We start from the raw sequence: 22,211 nt of genomic DNA, 5'->3' as shown, positions 1-22,211 counted from the left end.
CATACATACATACATACATACATACATACATACATACATACATACATACATACATACATACATTCACTTCATATAAACTTTCACTTCATATAAACTTTTAGACATACATACATACTTTCGAAATATAAATATTTTGATTTCATACATACATACATACATACATACATACATACTTTCATTTCATAAATACTTTATCATGTACATACATACAGCCATGCATACATACATATATACATGCATACATACTTTCATGCATGCATACATACATACACACACATACACACACACACACACACACATACACACACACATACATACATACATACATGCATACATACTTTCATTTCATTTCATACATACATACATACATACATACATACATACATACATACATTCACTTCATATAAACTTTCACTTCATATAAACTTTTAGACATACATACATACTTTCATACATATAAATATTTTGGTTTCATACATACATACATACATACATACATACATACATACATACATACATACATACATACACATACAAACTTTCATTTCATACATAGATACTTTTATATATGCATACTTTCACACATACGTACATACATACATGCATACATACATACACACTTCATATAAACTTTTAGACACACACACTTTAATACATATAAATACTTTGATTTCATAAATAAATACTTTTACACTTTTAGACATACACACATGCTTTCATTACATGCATACATACACTCTCATACATACCTACTTTCATTTCATACATACTTTCATATATAGAAACTTACATACACACACTTCTAGACATACATACATACATACATACATACATACATACATACATTTCAGTTTCATACATGCATGTATGAAAATACATACATGCTTTCATTTCACACATGCATACATACTTTCATATATACATACTTTCATTTCATACATACATACTTTCATACATTCAGGTGTACATACATTCACTTCATATAAACTTTTAGACATATATACATACATACTTTCATACACATAAATACTTTGATTTCATACATACATACACATACAAACTTTCATTTCATACATACTTAGATACTTTTATGTATGCATACTTTCACACATACATACACACACACACACACACACACACACACACACACACACACACACACACATACATACATACAGACATACTTTAATTTCAGTTTCACACATGTATGTATTAAAATACATACTTTCATACATACATACTTTCATTTCACACATGCATACATACTTTCATATATACATACTTTCATTTCATACATACATGCATACATACATACTTTGATACATTCAGGCGTGTGTACATACATACATACATACATACATACATACATACATACATACATACATACATACATTCACTTCATATAAACTTTCACTTCATATAAACTTTTAGACATACATACATACTTTCATACATAGAAATACTTTCATTTCATACATACATACATACATACACATACAAACTTTCATTTCATACATACTTAGATACTTTTATATATGCATACTTTCACACATACTTTCATTTCAGTTTCATACATATATGTATGAAAATACATACATACATACATACATACTTTCATTTATTTATTCATTCATTCATTCATTCATACATACATACATACACTTCATATAAACTTTTAGACATACATACATACACATACAAACTTTCATTTCATACATACTTAGATACTTTTATATATGCATACTTTCACACATACATACGTACGTACATACATGCATACATACATACACACACTTCATATAAACTTTTAGACACACATACTTTAATACATATAAATACTTTGATTTCATACATACTTACACATACACTTTTAGACATACACACATGCTTTCATTACATGCATACATACACTTTCATACATACCTACTTTCATTTCATACATACTTTCATATATAGAAACTTACATACACACATACATTCACACACACATACATACATACACACACACACACACACACACACACACACACACACACACACACATACATACATACATTCATTTCAGTTTCATACATGCATGTATGAAAATACATACATGCTTTCATTTCACACATGCATACATACTTTCATATATACATACTTTCATTTTATACATACATACTTTCATACATTCAGGTGTACATACATTCACTTCATATAAACTTTTATACATACATACACACACACACACACACACACACACACACACATAAATACTTTGATTTCATACATACATACACATACAAACTTTCATTTCATACATACTTAGATACTTTTATCTATGCATACTTTCACACATACATACATGCATACATGCATACATACATACATACATACATACACACACACACACACACACACACACACACACACACACACACACACACACACACACACACACACATTCACTTCATATAAACTTTCACTTCATATAAACTTTTAGACATACATACATACTTTCATACATAGAAATACTTTCATTTCATACATACATACATACATACATACATACATACATACAAACTTTCATTTCATACATACTTAGATACTTTTATATATGCATACTTTCACACATACTTTCATTTCAGTTTCATACATATATGTATGAAAATACATACTTTCATACATACATACTTTCATTTCGTAAATACATATATCATTTCAGTTTCATACATGTATGTATGAAAATACATACATACATACATACATACATACATACATACTTTCATTTATTCATTCATTCATTGATTCATTCATACATACATACATACATACATACACTTCATATAAACTTTTAGACATACATACATACACATACAAACTTTCATTTCATACATACTTAGATACTTTTATATATGCATACTTTCACACGTACGTACGTACATACATACACACACTTCATATAAACTTTTAGACACACATACTTTAATACATATAAATACTTTGATTTCATACATACTTACACATACACTTTTAGACATACACACATGCTTTCATTACATGCATACATACACTTTCATACATACCTACTTTCATTTCATACATACTTTCATATATAGAAACTTACATACACACATACATTCACACATGCATACATACACACACACACACACACACACACACACACACACACACATTCATTTCAGTTTCATACATGCATGTATGAAAATACATACATGCTTTCATTTCACACATGCATACATACTTTCATATATACATACTTTCATTTTATACATACATACTTTCATACATTCAGGTGTACATGCATTCACTTCATATAAACTTTTATACATACATACATACACACACATAAATACTTTGATTTCATACATACATACACATACAAACTTTCATTTCATACATACTTAGATACTTTTATCTATGCATACTTTCACACATACATGCATACATGCATACATACATACACACACACACACACACACACACACACATACATACTTTCATTTCGGTTTCATACATATATGTATGAAAATACATACTTTCATACATACATATACACTTTCATTTCATACATACTTTCATACATACATACTTTAACATACATACATACTTTAACATACATACATACATACATACATACATACATACATACATACATACATACATACATACTTTCATTTCAGTTTCATACTTGTATGTATGAAAATACATACTCTCATACATACATACATTTCACACATGCATACATACTTTCATACATACATGCTTTCATTTCACACATACATACATACATACTTTTTCTTTCTTTCATACATACATACATACATACATACTTACTTTCATTTCATACATTCAGACATACATACATACATACATTCACTTCATAGAAACTTTTAGACACACAGACTTTCATACATATAAATACTTTGATTTCATACATATACACATACAAACTTTTAGACATACACACATGCTTTCATTACACACATACAAACTTACATACATACTTTCATTTCATACATACATACATACATACATACATACATACATACTTACTTTCATTTCATACATACATACTTTCACACATACATACTTTCACACATACATACTTTCATTTCATACATTCAGACGTACGTGCATACATACATACATTCACTTTATATAAACTTTTAGACATACATACATACATACATACTTTCATACATATTTACACACATACAAACTTTCATTTCATATACTTTCATACTAACATACACGCATACTTTTGTTTCATACATACTTTCATTTCATATGTGCATACTTCCATTTCATATATACTTTCATTTCTTACATACTTCAGTTTCATACATATGCACTTTCATTTCATGTGCACATACATATACTTTCATTTCATGTGCACATACATACATACATACTTTCATTTCATAGACTTTTATACATACATACATACATTTAAAGTATGTATGAAATTAAAGCATGCATATATTTTCTTTTTTGACTTACTTACCATGAAGAATATTCTGAATGTTTTATGAATGTAGGATTTATAACAGTATTTGTACACCTTGGTATCTCTACTTAAGTAAAAGAGTACAGAGTACTTCTGTCTCCCTGCAGAAATATCATACAGAGGATATCATACCTTCCCACAGGAACAATATTGTGTCAATATTAAGATTGAAGTTTGTTTGTTTTTTTAATAGATAAGTAAATCCTGCTGACAAGGTTGAGACTGGATATTGAATATTCCTGTGAACTACTCTGAATGGACATTGAACACTGTATGAAGAGGAAGACTTAAAGGATTCTTCATCATTTGAAAGCAAATATTTTATTTACACAAATATATTCACACATGTTCATAGTGTTCTGTTAAAAGATGAATTGTTTCACATAACATAAGATTTACTTTGCTGTCCTGACATCAGTCTGACTGAGTTTTGTTTAGAAAATATACCTTTTCTGAGTCCGAGAGAAAAACAAAAACACAAATGTATCATCAATTTAGAGCTCAAGCTATTAGTTTTTGTTATTTGGACAAAAACAGTGATTTGAAGCATTGCTAGGATACCGCAAAGGACTTAAACTGTTAACACTTTCATAGAGACCACACTCATTAAGAGCCCAAATTATTCATGGAGAAAATACTGCAGACTAATAGATAACAGCGCAGCTAAATTAATAGACAAAACTGCCAACGAACAAATCAAATGTTTAGTATGTGAATGATTACAAAGAGTACATTGATACAATGTCCTCGTCAAAAAACAATAAAGCTGTTAAATGACTGAAATTTGCTTTTGTATGTAGAAATGTTTAGAAAGACTGTTTAAGGATTGGGGGAAAACAGTTTTTCTGGTCTTATAACTCCACCTCCAACTCCATCTCCACCCTTAACCTCATTTATCTCAGATCAGATGCACATTTCACTGAAGATAAAGTGAAATAAATGCAAACTATACTTCTGATTTCTCAACTTAAAACAAAGCCTTAGAAATAAAAGTGGAAACACAGGTATGCAAATCCATTCACCAAAAAACAAAAAATTCTTATCAGCTGTTCTCAAAAACAGGTTTCATTTTCATCACTTCAATGAGAAAACAATCATCTCTAAAAATGATTAAACTGTACATATTTAACCATGAAAACTAACAGATCCAAGCTTACTAATATATAAATCTGGAGTTTAAATTGTATTCTAAAACGCAGGTAAAATAACTTTACTAAAACGGAAATACGCTGCAGTGCCTGGATCATCTGGATAAGAGATGAGGAGTGCTGGAAACAGTTAGCATCAATTTATTTACCAGCTATTCATCTTCTGTATTTGCACTGAAGGTTGCAGAGGGCTGAAGCGAAGCCCCTCTGCTCTCACAAAGAGGCCAAAGAATACAAAAGGACTGAAGATGTATGACCTACAGTATCCAAACTAACTGACCACTGATGGAGGAAGTCCATCACCAGCTGAAACAACTACTTCCTAGGCAACACACACAAACACAGAAATGACAGTTAATCATTTTAACTTACAACTAAGACAAGAAACACCCAACAAATTCTGAGTGAGAGGTCGAGTTTAAGTCCATCACCACTGACGTTTCCCCTGGTTTTAACTGGACATCATCCAGTGTCCTCCTGCAGAGTCAAAGCATGGAGTCTGAAATGTGTGGCTGAGTGCGACTCAGTCCTCAGAAGTCGGCGTCCAATCTGAAGGTGTTGTCTGTGGGGCCAGACATCACACCCATCCTCTGGTACTCGCCCACCCGCTTCTCAAAGAAGTTGGTCTTTCCCTCCAGAGAGATGTTCTCCATGAAGTCGAAAGGGTTCTCCGCCCGGTAGATCTACACAGACGCAAGACAGATCAGAGGTCAGTTCATTCCCTCGTCAACGGCTTTGTCCTGAAACCTGAAGCTCTGATTTGTCAGTAAGTATGGTAAACTATCAACGATTAAAATCCAACTTTAAATGTGGTTCAGTGCGGATACTTTTGTACTCTTGTTTAAGTAAAGAGTATTTCTACACAGTGGCATTGATACTTTTATAGAGAAAACTATGGTACTTGTGTAGCCAAAGTAAAAATGTCAAAGACACTTTGTGTAATCCACTTTTTGTCCAGTGTCACAATAACTTAGTGGGACATAAAGCTTCCAAACAGATTTAACCATGAGAAGCTCCTGCAGGTCTCTTTCCTGTTTTCGATATGAGCTTTATATCAGGCTAGCCTCACTAGCATAGTCAAGCTAACAGACTACAAGCATCACTGTTAAGCTCCAGGTGGAAGCCTGATTAATGGAGCTAGTTAGTGACTGAGAGTTCAAACAGCATTTGAAGTGACGGTCCGTTCAGTCAGGCGTCTGTCTCGTGCTGCTGCTGGTCTGTCAGTGAACCACTTGTCCTCCAATCAGAGCGTCAGCAGCAGCACTCAGCCCCCATCACTGGCTGAGGTCCGTACCCCTGCGCTTCTCATCATCACAGACCGGATCCTCCATGACTCCACTTTCACAGTGCAGACATGCTGTACATCAACTGAAAAAGTTCAAACTAACACCCATCAGCCGACCTTACTGGGAGCTGTGGGTTTGTTGGGATGCATTTACCTTTGTGAAGCCGAGCTCCAGCATGAGTCTGTCAGCTACAAACTCGATGTACTGCTTCATCAGCTCGCAGTTCATCCCGATCAGCTTCACCGGCAGAGCCTTCGTCAGGAACTCCTGAACAGAGAAACAAGACGCCATTGAACCCAGTGATACCATCAAGTGGCTGAAGGACAAAAGACCAGAACAACATGTTCATTCATCCATCTGCATCGACCGACCTGCTCGATCTCCACGGCGTTCTTGATGATGTTGGTGACGGTTTCTGTGGACGGCTTGTTCACCAGGTGTTTGAACATGAGACAGGCGAAGTCACAGTGCAGACCCTGAAACACACACATACACACATTTACTACACACACACACACACACACATCTGACACAAGCAGTTTTAAAGTTGAGTGAAAATTCAAATCATTTGATTTTACTGATTTAAAACTAACAAGATGAAGCTTCATATTGATTGTAATCAATGATCATCACCTCGTCTCTGCTGATGAGCTCATTGGAGAAGGTCAGGCCGGGCATCAGCCCTCTCTTCTTCAACCAAAAGATGGCAGCGAAGGAACCGGAGAAGAAGATTCCCTCCACAGCAGCGAAGGCCACCACACGCTCTCCTGCAGGGTCAACAGATTTACAATCAAATAACAGATAGAAGATCGATATCAACAACGATCACCCAGGAACATGAACCCGCGGTCTCTCAGTGAGCAGGTTTACCGTAGTTGGCGCTCTTGTTGCCGATCCAGTTGAGTGCCCAGTCGGCCTTCTTCTTCACACACGGTAGAGTCTCGATGGCGTTGAAGAGGTATTCTCTGTGGGTCATTAAACGCACCGTCAGACACCAGTACAGAGCAGCAGAGTCCAGTGCAAACCAGCACCAGCACAGCTCCAGTAGTCCAGTAACAGCTGTGTCTCACCTCTCTTTGGGCTCTCTGATGTAGGTGTTGATGAGGAGGCTGTACATCTCTGAGTGGATGTTCTCCATGGCGATCTGGAAACCATAGAAACACCTGGCCTCCGTCACCTGCACTTCCTGGGTGAAGCGCTCCACCTAGTGTTCACACAGAGAACAGGATGAGAAAACCAATGAAAAGAGAATTCAGGAGCAGCCAATTTCATCATTGATTTGTTGTCTGAGTTGCCAAATGTTTGCAGGAGAGAATTCACTGCTTCATCTCACATGAACTGAACATTTTGATCATTTGGACAAAACTCATCATTTGAAGACCTCATTGAGCTTTAGGATGCTCTAATCTTCAATGTGCATCTACAGTGTTCTGAGATGTTTAATATCCATTTGATTAATCTCGATTCATGGTTAAACCGTGTTGAGACCAATAGCAGATGAGGTCCTCACCAGATTCTCATTGACGATGCCATCGCTGGCGGCGAAGAAAGCCAACACGTGAGAGATGAAGTACCTCTCCTCGTCCTTCAGAGACTCCCAGTGCTGCAGGTCCTTCGACAGATCCACCTGAACAAGCACAAGATGGTCATTTCACATCATCTGCACATGCTGAATTCAAAGCACATCTTAAGCTTTAAACACTTTCATACTGTGTTTTTTCTAATGTAGGACACAATTCTGAGTCCATAGTAAGACGAGCGACTGATGACCTGCCCTGAACTAAATATCCCACTCATGTCCACACGCACCTCCTCAGCGGTCCAGAAAGAGGCCTCGGCCTTCTTGTACATCTGCCAGATGTCGTGGTACTGGATGGGGAAGATGACGAAGCGTCGAGGGTTTTCCTTCAGCAGCGGCTCTTCCTCCTCACCGCTGCTCTTCTTCACAGCTTTGGGCTGCAATATAAAAAAATACAAGACTGTCAAACACTTGAAGCTGCAGTCAGAGCCGGAAGAAGCTTTTAATTTAACATCTGGCTCTACTAAGAAAGGAAAGCTGAAACTGGAGCTGAAAGTATCAAAGAAGAAATGACAAACTTTCTCTGCTTCAGCTTCAAACTGTGACCGTTTGCTGCTTTTCCACATTTGATGTAATTAGGATTTATATCAGAATAAACTGAGTTTCTTTGGGTGTCAACAAGCAATTTGAAGACGTCAACTCAGGGAAACAGATTTTATCTTACAGACCAAATATTGATGGACAAGAAAGTAATCTGCAGATCAATGACGTTTAAAGAGGATTTACCAGAATAAACCACACAAACTGCTCATCATTTACTTAACTGTTACTTCAGATAATCTGCCTGTGACATGAGTTTAAGTCTTGAAGGTTTCAGCAGGTTTTGCTTCACTTACCGCAGGATCGTCGAAGATTTTACGCGCGGTTTTAGACGCTAAGATGCGGGTAGTGTTCAGGCTCGGCGGCTGTAAGAGAAATGACAAGATACCATGAATGACCAAACATTAGTTCCTATAATGAAGTAATACGCTTAACTTTATAGCACCAAACAGCTGAAATACAGGTTGTATTTGGCGCAGTCGGAGCGAGCTGTTCAGGAAATGGCTGCCACGAGAGTCAATGTCAACACTGCAATTTTAACTTAAAATTGACAGTTCAAAGTAAAAACAGGACACGAAACGTCAGTTTTTCAGGTATTTTTGGTCTCACCGTGTTTTCTTTGTCCAGCGACATGTTGCTGATCTCACTGTTGAGTTTGTTTTCATTCTTGACGGAAAGAGGAGAGCGAGCAGAAAGCATTTTGATCACCTTGAGTTCAGACGGACAGATAAATAAAATTAAGTTACGAAACTAAAAGTACGTATAAAAAGAAGAAAAAGAACTAAACTAAGAAGCCGCTAACACAGACGAAGAGCAGAGACTGAAGCCGCGTTTGTCGTCTGCTCGGCTTTTTATTGAAATCTTGGCGCTAGAATACAGCGAGCCAATAGAAATGCAGCTCGTGCTGACTCTTTAAAGTGACGCTGCGACAGAGCCAATCAAGTTACAAGCCGGGCTCACGTGCCACCTGACAGCTGTGGAAAATTCAAAAGTCTTTGTCTGTGTGGGGTTACAAAACTGTCCGAAACCGATGTTATAAAACTATTAAAATGAGCGTTTGTGCAGCATTTTTAATTTTGACTAAAAAAAATTAAATATGATTCATTAAACATTAAACGGTGATTCTAAAATAATGTAAAGACGTTAAAAGTGATGTGCAACTTACTTCTGTGTTGAGATATTAGCTAAAAAAGGGAGCGTGATACATTTATGTTTAAATTACTATTGATGTGATAACATGTCATGTAAACTGCATTGTTAATAATTCAGTTTTACACGTCCTGTTTACATAGTCCCTCAAACTTCACCTAATGTGTGTAAATCGATCATAATTGTCAACGTATCCGCATCTCTATCAGTACCTATTACAATATTTGTATTTATTTTCTTAAATGTGTATGACGGTGTTTACAGTGTTTACTTCTCGTATATCCGGTTTGATTCCCGCTGGCGCCTTTTTCGTAAGGTTAACTAAAGGCGTTGTCCGTCACAACACAATTTAGCGCCAAGAGTCATTTTACACTCTGCATCGTATCATAACTATACATTCAGAAGTGTCATACGTATTTTCAGATGAGAGCTGGAATTGGCATTAACAGCTTTCCATTGAAAAACTGTCCAAAATGTCAAATAACAAAGGAACACACCAGTAAGTTGACAGTTTCTTAGCTGCACTTCGACATTATGAACAGAGATTTAAAGGCTTAATCTTTGTATTGCCAATTATCTGTTCTGTTGTACCTTTTATTCAACCAAGTCTCAGTCTCTGCAGCTCAAATGGTCGCTTCATTTTCCCTCTCAACAGGCGAACACTAATCAGCTGTTTCCGGACGGGAGCTCACTGATTGGCTGTTAAGGTAGACAACAACACTGCTTGTAAATGTAGGTCAACTGTCAGAGTCGCCCCCTGCCGGCAGGAATGAGTACTGGACGCTTGTCTCAAAATTTGGAACAAGTTTGAACCTTTTCCATCATCCACATTAAAAAGACTGTGCGTTCAGCTGTAATGTGCAAAAGCCAACTTTCTCATATTTGGGGGAAAAAAAAAAAAAAAACTCGTCCTGTCGCAGTCGAATAGAAAACTTTGTTATTATTTCCATCTCTTTTGTATAAAGTCCTTCAAAACTTGCTCAACTACCTCCATCTACACAACGGTATCGTCTAGTAATGTGACATATAATTGTACATAATTGGCAGAACAAGTAGGCTTACTTTTACTTTTGGCACCAGGTTCATTTTGATGCTGATACTTTTGTACTTTTACTTAACGAAACAAATTGATGCAGGACATTTACTTGTAACAGAGCATTTTTTCACTGTAGCATTACTACTTTTACTGAAGTAAAAGATCTGAGTACTTGTTCCATTACTGCATTAATGAAATATTGTTTTTGTCTTATGGTGTTTAGTATAGTACTTTCGTCTTGTTTATTGTGCTGCAGTCCCGCTTCCAGCCTCATGGTGTCACTGTTACTCTGGCTGTTCCGCCTCAACCTGTCTCCAGTTTTTATTTATTATTATTTTTTTTATTTTTTATTTTTTGTTCATTTTCTTTGGCTTCTCCTGAATGTCGGTCAGTAAGGCAAGTGGGCGGGTACCTCATCAGCCAATGACGCAGCCCTCTGATACAACGTCGTCCTCTCCCATTGGTCACACCCCCTGAGTGCTGGCTCCGGATAGGCTGATCGTTGTTACCGGGTGGTGCGGGGAGAGAGTGGTCGGAGCTCCGGTTGTATAACACAACACGTAACGGGGCCGCTGTCGTCGAGCAGAAACTTCATATACGGGACAATATATGTGTTTATATAAAGCAACGTAGCCTAGAAAACCGATTTAACCCGGAGTTTATTCGGTTTTTTATAGTCACGTTCACATCTGTGACCTAAATTCACAGACAAACATCCAACAAACAGCAGCTGGATTCATTCAATTCATGATTTCTCAGAATGCATATATAAACTGACACACTCAGTCTCATACTGTCAAATAAAACAGTCCTGTAATAAATACTATTATTTACTATTAGCAATTATTTACACTGTTAAAGCTGTTGAACCTAATGGTCATTTATGACTCTGAACCTTGTTACATTAGACCAATATATACTCTGATATTTAGCGGTGGAAGAAGTAAGTTACTCAGATCTTTCACTTGAATAAAAGTAGCAGTACCACAGTGTAGAATGTACTGTAAAAGTACTGCATTCTGAAATGTTTGCTTAAGTTCAATAGTACCATCAAAATAAGACACAGAGTAATACATACCCACTGGACTATAATTATTGATTTAGCTTATTAATGTGTTCATCACTTCATTGTTGAAGCTGGTAAAAGGGGAGCTTAGTTTTTATGTTGGATACTGCCAGGCAGCCTGTGAATCATCCCAAGATCAATGAAGTTAATCATATCATCAGAATTAATTCTCTTTATTATATGCTATAATATAAATCAGAAACTGTAAAGTGACTGAAGGTATTAAATTAATACAGTGGAGTGAAAAGTATTATATTGCCCTCTGAGATGTCGTGCAGTAAAAGTATAGAGAAATTGGAAAGTCATAGTAAAATACAAGTAACTCAAAAATGTACTTACAGTACTTGGGTAAATGTAAATGTACTTAGTAACTTTCCACAAGTGATTACATCAAAGTAAGAAAAAAAGTAGTACATACTTTAATTCAACATCTTAATATGCTTATTCACTTTATACTCAAATGTACGTTTAGTTAGCCAAGCTTAGCAGAAAGAAACAGAACTCCCTCTAACCACAAATAGTGGTTTTTATCTTTGTTTTTGTTACAGATTAACACATAACTTAATATATGTCATCAGTGCGCTTAAGAGGTGTTAGCTTAACAGGCTAGCTGTTTCCACGTGCTTCCAGTTTTTATGCTAAGCTATGCTAACCACTCCAGCAACGTATTTGTAATAAACAGACTTGAGATTGATATGCATGTGAACATCTCATTCTCAGACAGTGCTGACCTATTTCTTTATGATCAAAAGAACAGCTGAATTAGCCACAGTTAGCATAGCGATGATATTAATGTGTTGTCCCTTCACAATTAACCAAAAATTAGTGCTGTCAAAAATACCGCGTTATTAACGTGTTAACGCAAATCAATTTTAACAGCATCATTTTTTTATTGCGAGATTAACGCTCTTTGTGACCTAGTGAACTTGTAGTTTTTTATAAACTGTGGCCACTGCTAGTAACATAAGAAAAACTACAGGATCTGGTTATAAACTGGAAACAAAACAATAGGCACGCCCCACGCATGTCTTTGGTCTTGCCTGCTTGGTAGCTGTAAAAACAGTAGGTTACCGGTTTGTGTGGATGTCAAGCACGAAACGCCGAAATGGATGTGAATAAGTTTAGTTTCAAAAAGTTGCCAGATGAGTCGACTGACAAGACCAAAGTTATCTGTGTGTATTGTCGGTGTGAACTGAGTTATCACCGTAGCACATCCAGTCTGAAATACCACTTGATGGCCAAACAAACGGCGAATGCAAATTCTCCGCTGCATCCTTGTCAAAACCAGGCAACAATGGATGGCTTTCGACAGAGGCATGTGGATGCTTTTATGGTCAAAGGAAACTTAAGAAAGGAAAGTTTAAGCCATGGTTTAACTGCACTATAGCCTGAGTCCTAGTTTATCGATAATAGCGATAATGTGCACTTTGTAACTTTATTTTGGATCACCCTGTTTTGATCCCTTAGAAAGGGTTGTTGAAGGGGCTTTTTTGTAACCAAGTATTTATTTTTTTGTCATCAGTTTATTGACAGTGTTAAATTGTGTGAGATTTGATTCATTGAAATGTGAATGACTGCTCAAAGTGAGAATGTTAAGTGTGAAATATAACACTACACACCGTTTTCAATTAAAACACATTTGCACAAAGCAAGCCTATCCACTTTTCCATGTTGATAACAGTATTAAAATGATAATTCAAGGGACATTTAGAATAGGCAAAAATGTGCGATTAATTTGCGATTAATCGCAAGTTAACTACGACACTCATGAGATTAATCGCAATTAAATATTTTGATCAATTGACAACACTACTAAAAATGCATCCATAAATATAGCAAAAAATCACGTGATAAAATGTTGACAAGTGAGAAAGAACAAACCACAAACCAAGGGTTTTTTTTTCATGGTAAATTTTTATTATAAAAGCCATATTCTTCACCATCGCTTACAGGCAAATGTTCAGAAATGGGATTATTTCGATATAGGCTAAGCCGTTATTATTAAGAATAACATTTAATAACATGAGGTATTTTCTTACTGGCTACACTATGGGCCAAATTAAGATATCAAAAACAGCACTTTTTCCTCAACAAATGTTTATTAAATAATAATAATGTGTAAAGCAAAGATAGTAGGTAGTATCACAGTGAGGAATACTGTCCACTGACATTTTTAAAATATCAATAACTCGTACTGTCAATAAATGCAGATTGGAATACACGTAACATTCATATAGATATCAATCTATTTACAATATTTACAGTCACAGACAAATTAATAGAAGTAGGCTAATAATAGAAGCACAATACAGAGGCTTTGGCAAAAAATAAAAAGAGTGCATACATTTTGCTAAACGTGACATTTACACATGAAGTAAACATGATTATACACGGAGAGAGAGTACAAAAACAAGCAAGATTTAAAAAATCCAGTGCAATGTCAGGTTTTTGTTGTTTTCTGTCCGTGGATGAATAGCAGCCTGTCGCCTTCGTGTCCTCCTCTTCCTCCTTCGTTGAGTTTGGGGTTGGTGGGAATAAAATGTCCTGAGCAGGGCGGGAAACTCGCTCCGTCGTCTGCTGGCTGCTCCGGCTTCGTCTACATAACTTCAACTCAGAATATGTTGACTGTAAATTAGGTTCTGGCAGTACTCTGGTCACTTCAGCTGTTCTAACTGAATCGCGTTCATTTGACTTACTGTGGCATGTTTACACTTTATTCTGATTTATTTGTTTCTAAACACAGCAACTAAAAACACTGAACAGGCTGCAGGCAGAAGAACCTTTCAACACTAGAACAGACTTGAAATCTAATAATTTATCACTTGAGCTATCAACTTCTAAAATATGGCAACTGCTGTGTCGAAGTTGGCAACCAAAAGACAATCCTGGTTGCTAACATGTTAGCCACCACTAAACTTAAAAGGCTGGTCCCTGTGATGCTTAACCATCAAATTGAATTCCTGTGAACCAGTAAAAGTCAGAACTACAGGCTGATGGTAGAAAATAAAATAAAAACAAAATGGATTGTAGTGAAATTTGATTCAGATATTTATGGTCCCCAGAGGATGAATCCTACTTACTTTGGTGATCCTTTGACTTTCCATCTAGCACGACCAGCAGGTGACAGTCACAGGTCACCTAAATTCTCAATAGAATTACTATAAAATGAATGAATGGCTTCCAAGCTACATGTTAACATTAGCATGTTTAGAGAGCTAATTGTGCAAATCTTAAGACATTAAAGTTGGCATGTTAGCATGCTAACAATTTAACATCCGCATGTTGACACCAAACAATAGTGAACATGCACGTTAACCTTGTATGTATGTAGTCATAATTATCATGCTAATACGGTATGCTATGCTAGCATTAGCATACCATATTATAATGCTAAGACAGTTTGATAATGTTAGCATGCAGCTCAAAGTACAAGTGAGTTTGATAAAAGCTAAACCAAGTTCTAGAAAGTCCTAAAAAGGCCACAGTACAGAAGATAAATTTGATTCAGGTTAAAAAAAATGTGGCTTTTCCTCGAGCACCACATTCAGGACAAGACTTCTGGGCATTTTTTTCCTTCAGCTTTTCCAGAGTGTAGTGAACATTTCAGCCTCACAGGGTCGCTGGTGTGTCTGTAGACTTTTAGTCTTGTGAATACAGATGAAAGAAACCTGTCCTGTGGAACGCACACAATCGAAGTGGAAGTTTCTGTGTGTCCATCAGCAAAACAAAAACTAAACCAGAAAGAGAAGAAATGGTTAATGAGTCTGACAACGACTGCCGTCGATGGTTTCCATGCCACAGTAACCTTTTTAATATGAATTAAGTAGAGTTTCTTCATCAGCGTTTACCGTGCTTTCATGACCATGTTGCTCATGTAAACGAAGCCGGCGTCCAGTGACCGTCTTCACTGTGTTCACCAGCCAAGTCTGATTTGTGGAGTAGAAAAGATCCTCCTGATGTGGAGCTGATTGAAACATCCACTTACAGTTTAACCTGTAAGTGTCCAGTTGGCGGTTGCCCCCATGGGGTCCTGAGTTGGCCCTGTGGGCTCCTGGCTGAGTCTATTAGTTGGCTGTGGGGACCAGCAAGCCAACAGGAAGTGTAGAGCCTCTATTTTGGCCTTTGGGCAGGGCCACTTTGTTGAGGTCTCGGGTATCGGCGGGCCATGACGAAGCCCTCTTGGTGGTCATGTGCCGCCGAGCGTGTTTGGTCAAGTGGTCACTGCGCATGAAGCGCCGGTCGCACACATTGCACACAAACTTCTTCTCGCCAGTGTGTGTCCGGCGGTGGCGGGAAAGCTCATCAGAGCGGGCAAATTTCTTGTCGCAGCCCTCCCAGTGACAGCTGAACGGCTTTTCACCTGCAGCAGAGCAGAGGACTGTCAGCATACAAACAAACCACATTATCACGAAACAAGAATCAAATTTAAGTTTCTTAATCGCAGTTAAAGCTGCTCTTCTGTCAGTCGACAGTCAACTCACAGAGCTGCTAGCATGGCTGTAAACTCTTTTTCTTTATAATTTGGGAATTTGATTGAGAAGGAGTTCATCGGAAAAAACAAAAACTAAAAATGAGCAAATTTGGAGATATGTGGTTTTGGATTTTGGACAGCAGAGAGATGAACGGGAAAACTGGTTATGTTTTTTGTAACATCTCTGCCTCCTACCTGTGTGTGTGCGCAGGTGAGCCTTCAGGTGTGAGCTCTTGAAGTAGGTCTTCTTGCAGCCAGGGAAGTTGCAAACATAATTTCGTCTGCGGGAGAAGTCAGCCTGCGAGGCGCCACCGCTCGCTCCTGTTGGCATGTAAACGGGGGCCGGGGCCAGGGGGAGGAGCTTGGTGTTGCCCAGGGTCATGACAGTCTGCGGGCCCTGTGGTGCCTGGGAGACGGGCGGCTGGGGAACCACGAACATCACGGTCCCCTGTGGCACGGCTGAGCCCACCAGCAGAGGCTGGGCGAAGCTGGAAGGAGACTGGGGCAGGATGGGCTTGGTCCCACCCTGAGTCTGCACCTGAACCGGAGCCTGGACGAACGCAGAAATCATCCCGGTCCGGCTGCTCACTGGGAAAACCTGGCAGAGGACCGGAGAGGAGGAGACTGTAGAGGAAGAGGAGGAGGAAGACAACGGGGAGGAGTGAGGAGGTGACGCTGAGGAAGGAGGAGAGGACGGGCTGTAAGGAGACGCAGGAGGTCCATCCTTCTCCTCTGGAAGTGTCTGTGGAAGTCCCAGCTGAGGCGGCATGGAGGTTTCTGTCGGCTGGGTGGTGGAGGGAGGTGGAGGAGGAGGAATGCTGAGGCGGTCGGCGGTGTGGCGGATGACGCTGGTGGCCATCGCTCTGCCGGGCGTAGCCACACAGGACAACTCTGTCTGAGGTGGAAGTGCTGAGGTCTCTGAGGTGAAGGGGGAGGAGGGGGGTTGTGTGAGGCTCAGAGCGGAGGTGGTGGTGAGGACAGCGGTGGTGGAGGCCTCAGCGAAGCTTGGACTGTGAGGTGGAGTCATACACTGATGGACGTAATCACACAGAAGATTCTCATTAAAACAGGTCAGTTAAATGTTCAGACGCCACATTTCCTCTTTGAGAGTTGAAATTATTAATTGATTAATTGAATTTCAGTCAAATTTTAAAAATTCTCTGGTTCCAGTTAGTTATGAGGATTGTTTACTAGTAATAGTAGTAACTGCAGTCTTTGCTACATCACCACATTTACATTTAAATAAAATACAAGTAAAAAACAAAATGCATCACATGGAAACAAACATCTGATGGTAGAACACACAGAAAACAGATAATATCTTGTTTAAAAAGTCTGATACTGATACTAATTTATTTTATTTTTTATTCTCATATTTTCTTACTTTTTGATTTTTGTTTAATCATCACTGATTGTAGATTTAATAAATGTTTCTTACCAGTGAGGACAGAGCGATCAGGTCTTTGGGAGTGTCCCCCCCCTCCAGGTGGAGATGGATGGAGTCACAGGAGTCAGAGGTGGGGGTCAGTGGGCGGGGTTTGTGCGACCGTTGACCCCAGAAGCTCATGCTGACGAGCGCCTCGGCAGCCTCCAGGTCGTGGTACTCGATGCACGGCTTCAGCTCCATGGTCGTCTGCTGGCCGTCCATTCGGTCAACCTGAGGGACATCAGGAGGTCAAAGGACACTGAAATTATTTTCCTTTACTTTTCTCACCCAAATGTGACAATAATCAGACTAAGGATTCAAAACAAACAGATGAGCAGAACTGAAATAAAAATCAGTAAAAAAGATACCAAAGCGTAAGAGGAACTTTCCAAAATCAAATCAGCCATCAAACTTTCAATTCTTTCAGTTACATAAATTAAACTAATGTGACGTCAGAGGGAAACTAAACTGGGTTTTAACATGTTTACTCTATGATCTCACTTTTAGATGCGGTCAGGTTGCAGGTTGTATTTGATCAACAGGGCGAGGTAAGAAATCTGTTTTGAAACGTTAAGTGTATCCGTCTGCTGGTACAGCATGAAGTCATTACTAACACTAGAATCTCTCAGAAAGGACATTTTGGCACCGTGAACCGGCTGTGAACACAAATCACATAACAATAGTTTTGAAATACAGGTTGGGATCCCAAACGTGAAAATGACCTGCTCTATAATGTTGCATATTGTTGTGTAGTAAGGATCCCAAATATGTCCTCCACTAATACGCTCTGTAATGTTGTGTTTTATGTGTTTTTGTGTTCAGAAAATCAGTTTCAAGAACAATCAGTGGTAAGTAGGTAACAAGGTAAAGTGTCTTCTTTTCAGAATTTGAGACTGTCCTCAAATGAAATGTCCTGCTCTACAGATCTGTTTAGATGTTCTGTTTGATTTCTCAGCTAAGTCAATGAAAGAGTTGTAGTTTGACAGCTAATGAGACAAACAAATGTCTTCTTCTTCCTTTCAAAGCAACATTAAATATGAGGTGGGACCCTAAATGGTTGCCTGTAGGATTGAGGATGACTCCCAGGTACAGGACTGTTCCTTCTCTAATGAAACTCAGAGTCTTCATGCTCTCCAACACACTTTTTAAGTTCTTTTGTGTCCTGAAAATCTGCTTGACTTGAGAACAAACTGGCTACAGCAGCAGGGATGCAAAATGTTTACGCACTCATCCACTGCTGCTGTTGACATTTACTGACTTCATAACGACGTGTCAGAGGTCAACTCAACATCAGCCATTTTCTCTTTTTTTCTTCTTCTTCTTCCTTTAGGAATGAAAGCGCACACCACCCATCTAATTACCAATGATGTCACTTTTTCCCGCTTCTTCCTGTCGCCTGAGCCGCACCACCACATATGAAAGTAAAATATTATAATAATAATAAAAAAATGTGAGTGTGGCCATTACGCAGAAGCAGCCGAGGTGAAAAATTACACCCAGAAAATAAATACATGTAGGTGGGAGGTGACTGGGGGACAAAGGGCTCCAGGGTGCTCAGCTAAGTTGGCTGGCATCTGGCGAATGCTCAGCTGCACGTACAGGAAGGGTGGAGGGAGGGTGAGCAAAGGGTGAGAGACCTAGATATATAGATAGATAGATAGATAGATAGATAGATAGAGAGAGAGAGAGAGAGAGAGAGAGAGAGAGAGAGAGAGAGAGAGAGAGAGAGAGAGGGGCCCCACTGCAGCGGGTACACCCAGCCGACAGGGAACCTCCCCTGCGCCCAGAATAGATGACGGGAGGTGGCGTGCCAGATATTACACCCCCTACCAAAAAAAAAGCCCCGCCCCCTCCTCCTCCTCCTCCATCATCATTAACATGCACCGACTCGCCCCAGAGAGAGAGAGAGAGAGAGAGGAAGCTCCCAACAGGAAGTGTAGTTTGAGAAAACAAAGTCAATCTGTTGCAACACACACACACACACACACACACACACACACACACACACACACACACACACACACACACACACACACACACACACACACAGCATCATGCTCCCGCACTGTGATTTCCCACGCACAAGATCACACAAACACATCACACAGCATCACATAATAAGATTACAGCGGCAAGAAACAAAGCAGAGCACAAGACATTTATTCACTACACTAGCAGGAATTAACGAGTCTCTCTCATTACTCTCACAATTATATTTAAATCTTTAATAAAACACCTGTTTCCTGACAGCAGAACAACGCGTTAATTAACCTAAAAAGGGTTTAATGGTTGAACTTGGCTGCTCTTCAGCCTTTGATTCTTCTTCTCCTTTTCGTTTGTGTGGTTTTGGTGTGTGCTTTCTGCTCCTCTGTGGTCTTGTCCTGTTGTCTCCTCCGCTGTCTCTTTGTTGTGCTCAGCTGCTGTTTTCAGGTGCAGCTTCATGTACAAACTGAATCTGATTAATCTGACAGTCGATCGATAGGATGCATGTATTCCAGTTTTGACTAACAGATACTGAATGAGCAACATTTCTGGGACTCCGCTGATTGATTAAATTAAAAATTCACTGGTTACTGTCAAAGGTGTGTTTTTTTTCAATGACAAACTGATTATCTTTGGTTTGGATTGCTGGAAATACAAAGCATGTCATTTGAAAATGACAGTAATTTTCACTGTTTTCTGACATTTTATGGACCAAAAATGAATTAACTGGCATATTAATTGACAACTGAGCTTCACAGATATAAACATGAACTTGCTTTCATGTTGCATTTTATTGCACATTTAACATTTCTGTGTTTGACTGATGATAACACTAATTACAGCATATAAAGACTAAGCTCTGCTCTTTGGCATGATATGACATTTAACATACTTCATGGTTTATCGGTTAACTCGTCTACAGAGAGAATAGCAGTTTAGTATTAGTCCATTAACAGCTCGGGTCAAGCTCAAATAGAAACCATCCACACCTCGCAGCCTCCAATGATCCAACAACAAAGACAATCAACCACAATCCGATTCCACTCATAAACAACAAAAAACTGTCGAAACTAGCACCAAAACCAGTCTCCATCAGTGTGTGAGCATCTTTGAACTTTACGATACAGATTCATTGCAGTGATGCAACTGTTGTGAATACACAGCAACACACATACATAAACACACACAGGAGACACTGGGTTCAATATGACCTCAAATAAACCAGCCGACAGAGCTAATGTAGGAGAAAAACGGCCGCTGGTAGCGTCAATAAGCTAACCAGAAGCCTGTTTTAAACCGTCAGCAGCTCACCTAAGACGACCGTGTGTTGTTATGAATATGCAGGTAAGAGCTCAGTTATAATAACAGCAACAACTTTATAACGAAATATCAGCCGGACAGCCGGTAAACAGCCAGTTTTAGTGTGCGCGGACGGGACTCACCTGACAGGAGCGCTCCGCCGTGAAGCTGAGCATGAAGAAGAGTTCAAAAATGCGCGACAATTATTGAAAATAAAGGCAGAGACAGTAGCGGGAGTGTGAGCAGTCAATAATAAGCGCTGAGCCTCTGCCAGCAGACTGGCTTCAGCTGAGTGGAGCCAAAAAAAAAAAAAAAAAAAATCCCGAGAAAAAAAAAAAACACAGAAACAAAATTCAGAGCAGTCTGGCGGGTGGTAACACGCAGCCAATCACAGGCAAAGGTGTAGCGGGCTCCGGCCAATCCGAGGCGAGGCGGTGCGTGATCAGTACGTGATCGCGACGCGATTGGTCCGACGCGGGGTGCGTGGCTGTCGGGGGGCGTGTTCGGGGAGTCAGTGGTGTCAGAGTAAACCCGGTGAACCCGGCAGCGCGCTCGAACTGGGGGAAAGGTTGGGAAGCAGACAGGCGCGAGGCGGGACCGCGACACCAGCGAGGACGCGCGGGAGAGGCATGTAGTGAACAACTGCAGATACAATAAATGCAGAAAAATCTAAAATTAGTTACAAAAAGAAAAGATTTATACACAGATTTATCTAAAT

The 22,211-nt window shown here is 38.7% G+C and overlaps 2 protein-coding genes and 1 non-coding gene across 4 annotated transcripts; all 3 read right to left on the bottom strand.

The window, feature by feature from the left end:
- Positions 1–4,813: 4,813 nt before the first annotated feature.
- Positions 4,814–10,876, bottom strand: LOC139347673 (ribonucleoside-diphosphate reductase subunit M2-like). Of its 2 annotated transcripts, XM_070987411.1 has the most exons (11): positions 10,804–10,876; positions 9,673–9,729; positions 9,360–9,428; positions 8,754–8,900; positions 8,455–8,571; positions 8,015–8,148; positions 7,815–7,909; positions 7,578–7,711; positions 7,316–7,420; positions 7,098–7,211; positions 4,814–6,341 (listed from the first exon to the last, which is right to left on the bottom strand). In XM_070987411.1, exons 2-11 carry the CDS (start codon positions 9,694–9,696, stop codon positions 6,189–6,191), a joined length of 1,092 nt encoding a protein of 363 aa, XP_070843512.1. In that variant the 5' UTR covers positions 9,697–9,729; positions 10,804–10,876; the 3' UTR covers positions 4,814–6,188. The 2 variants fall into 2 exon arrangements, with proteins under 2 accessions (XP_070843512.1, XP_070843511.1); XM_070987410.1 differs by lacking the exon at positions 10,804–10,876 and having other exon boundaries at positions 9,673–9,891.
- Positions 6,838–6,976, bottom strand: LOC139348241 (small nucleolar RNA SNORD94). Its single transcript, XR_011603391.1, has one exon. It is a non-coding gene; the product is annotated as a small nucleolar RNA SNORD94 (small nucleolar RNA).
- A 3,341-nt stretch (positions 10,877–14,217) lies between the features above and the next one.
- klf11a (Kruppel like factor 11a) lies at positions 14,218–21,787 on the bottom strand. The gene is made up of 4 exons (XM_070988118.1): positions 21,637–21,787; positions 18,224–18,442; positions 16,981–17,815; positions 14,218–16,674 (listed from the first exon to the last, which is right to left on the bottom strand). Exons 1-4 carry the CDS (start codon positions 21,667–21,669, stop codon positions 16,379–16,381), a joined length of 1,383 nt encoding a protein of 460 aa, XP_070844219.1. The 5' UTR covers positions 21,670–21,787; the 3' UTR covers positions 14,218–16,378.
- Positions 21,788–22,211: the final 424 nt, after the last annotated feature.

Source organism: Chaetodon trifascialis, chromosome 19 (assembly GCF_039877785.1).
Source record: "Chaetodon trifascialis isolate fChaTrf1 chromosome 19, fChaTrf1.hap1, whole genome shotgun sequence".
NCBI classification, from domain to species: domain Eukaryota; kingdom Metazoa; phylum Chordata; class Actinopteri; order Chaetodontiformes; family Chaetodontidae; genus Chaetodon; species Chaetodon trifascialis.
The sequence above is the reverse complement of the archived record's forward strand: the minus strand, read 5'-3'. Positions and strand labels throughout refer to the sequence as shown.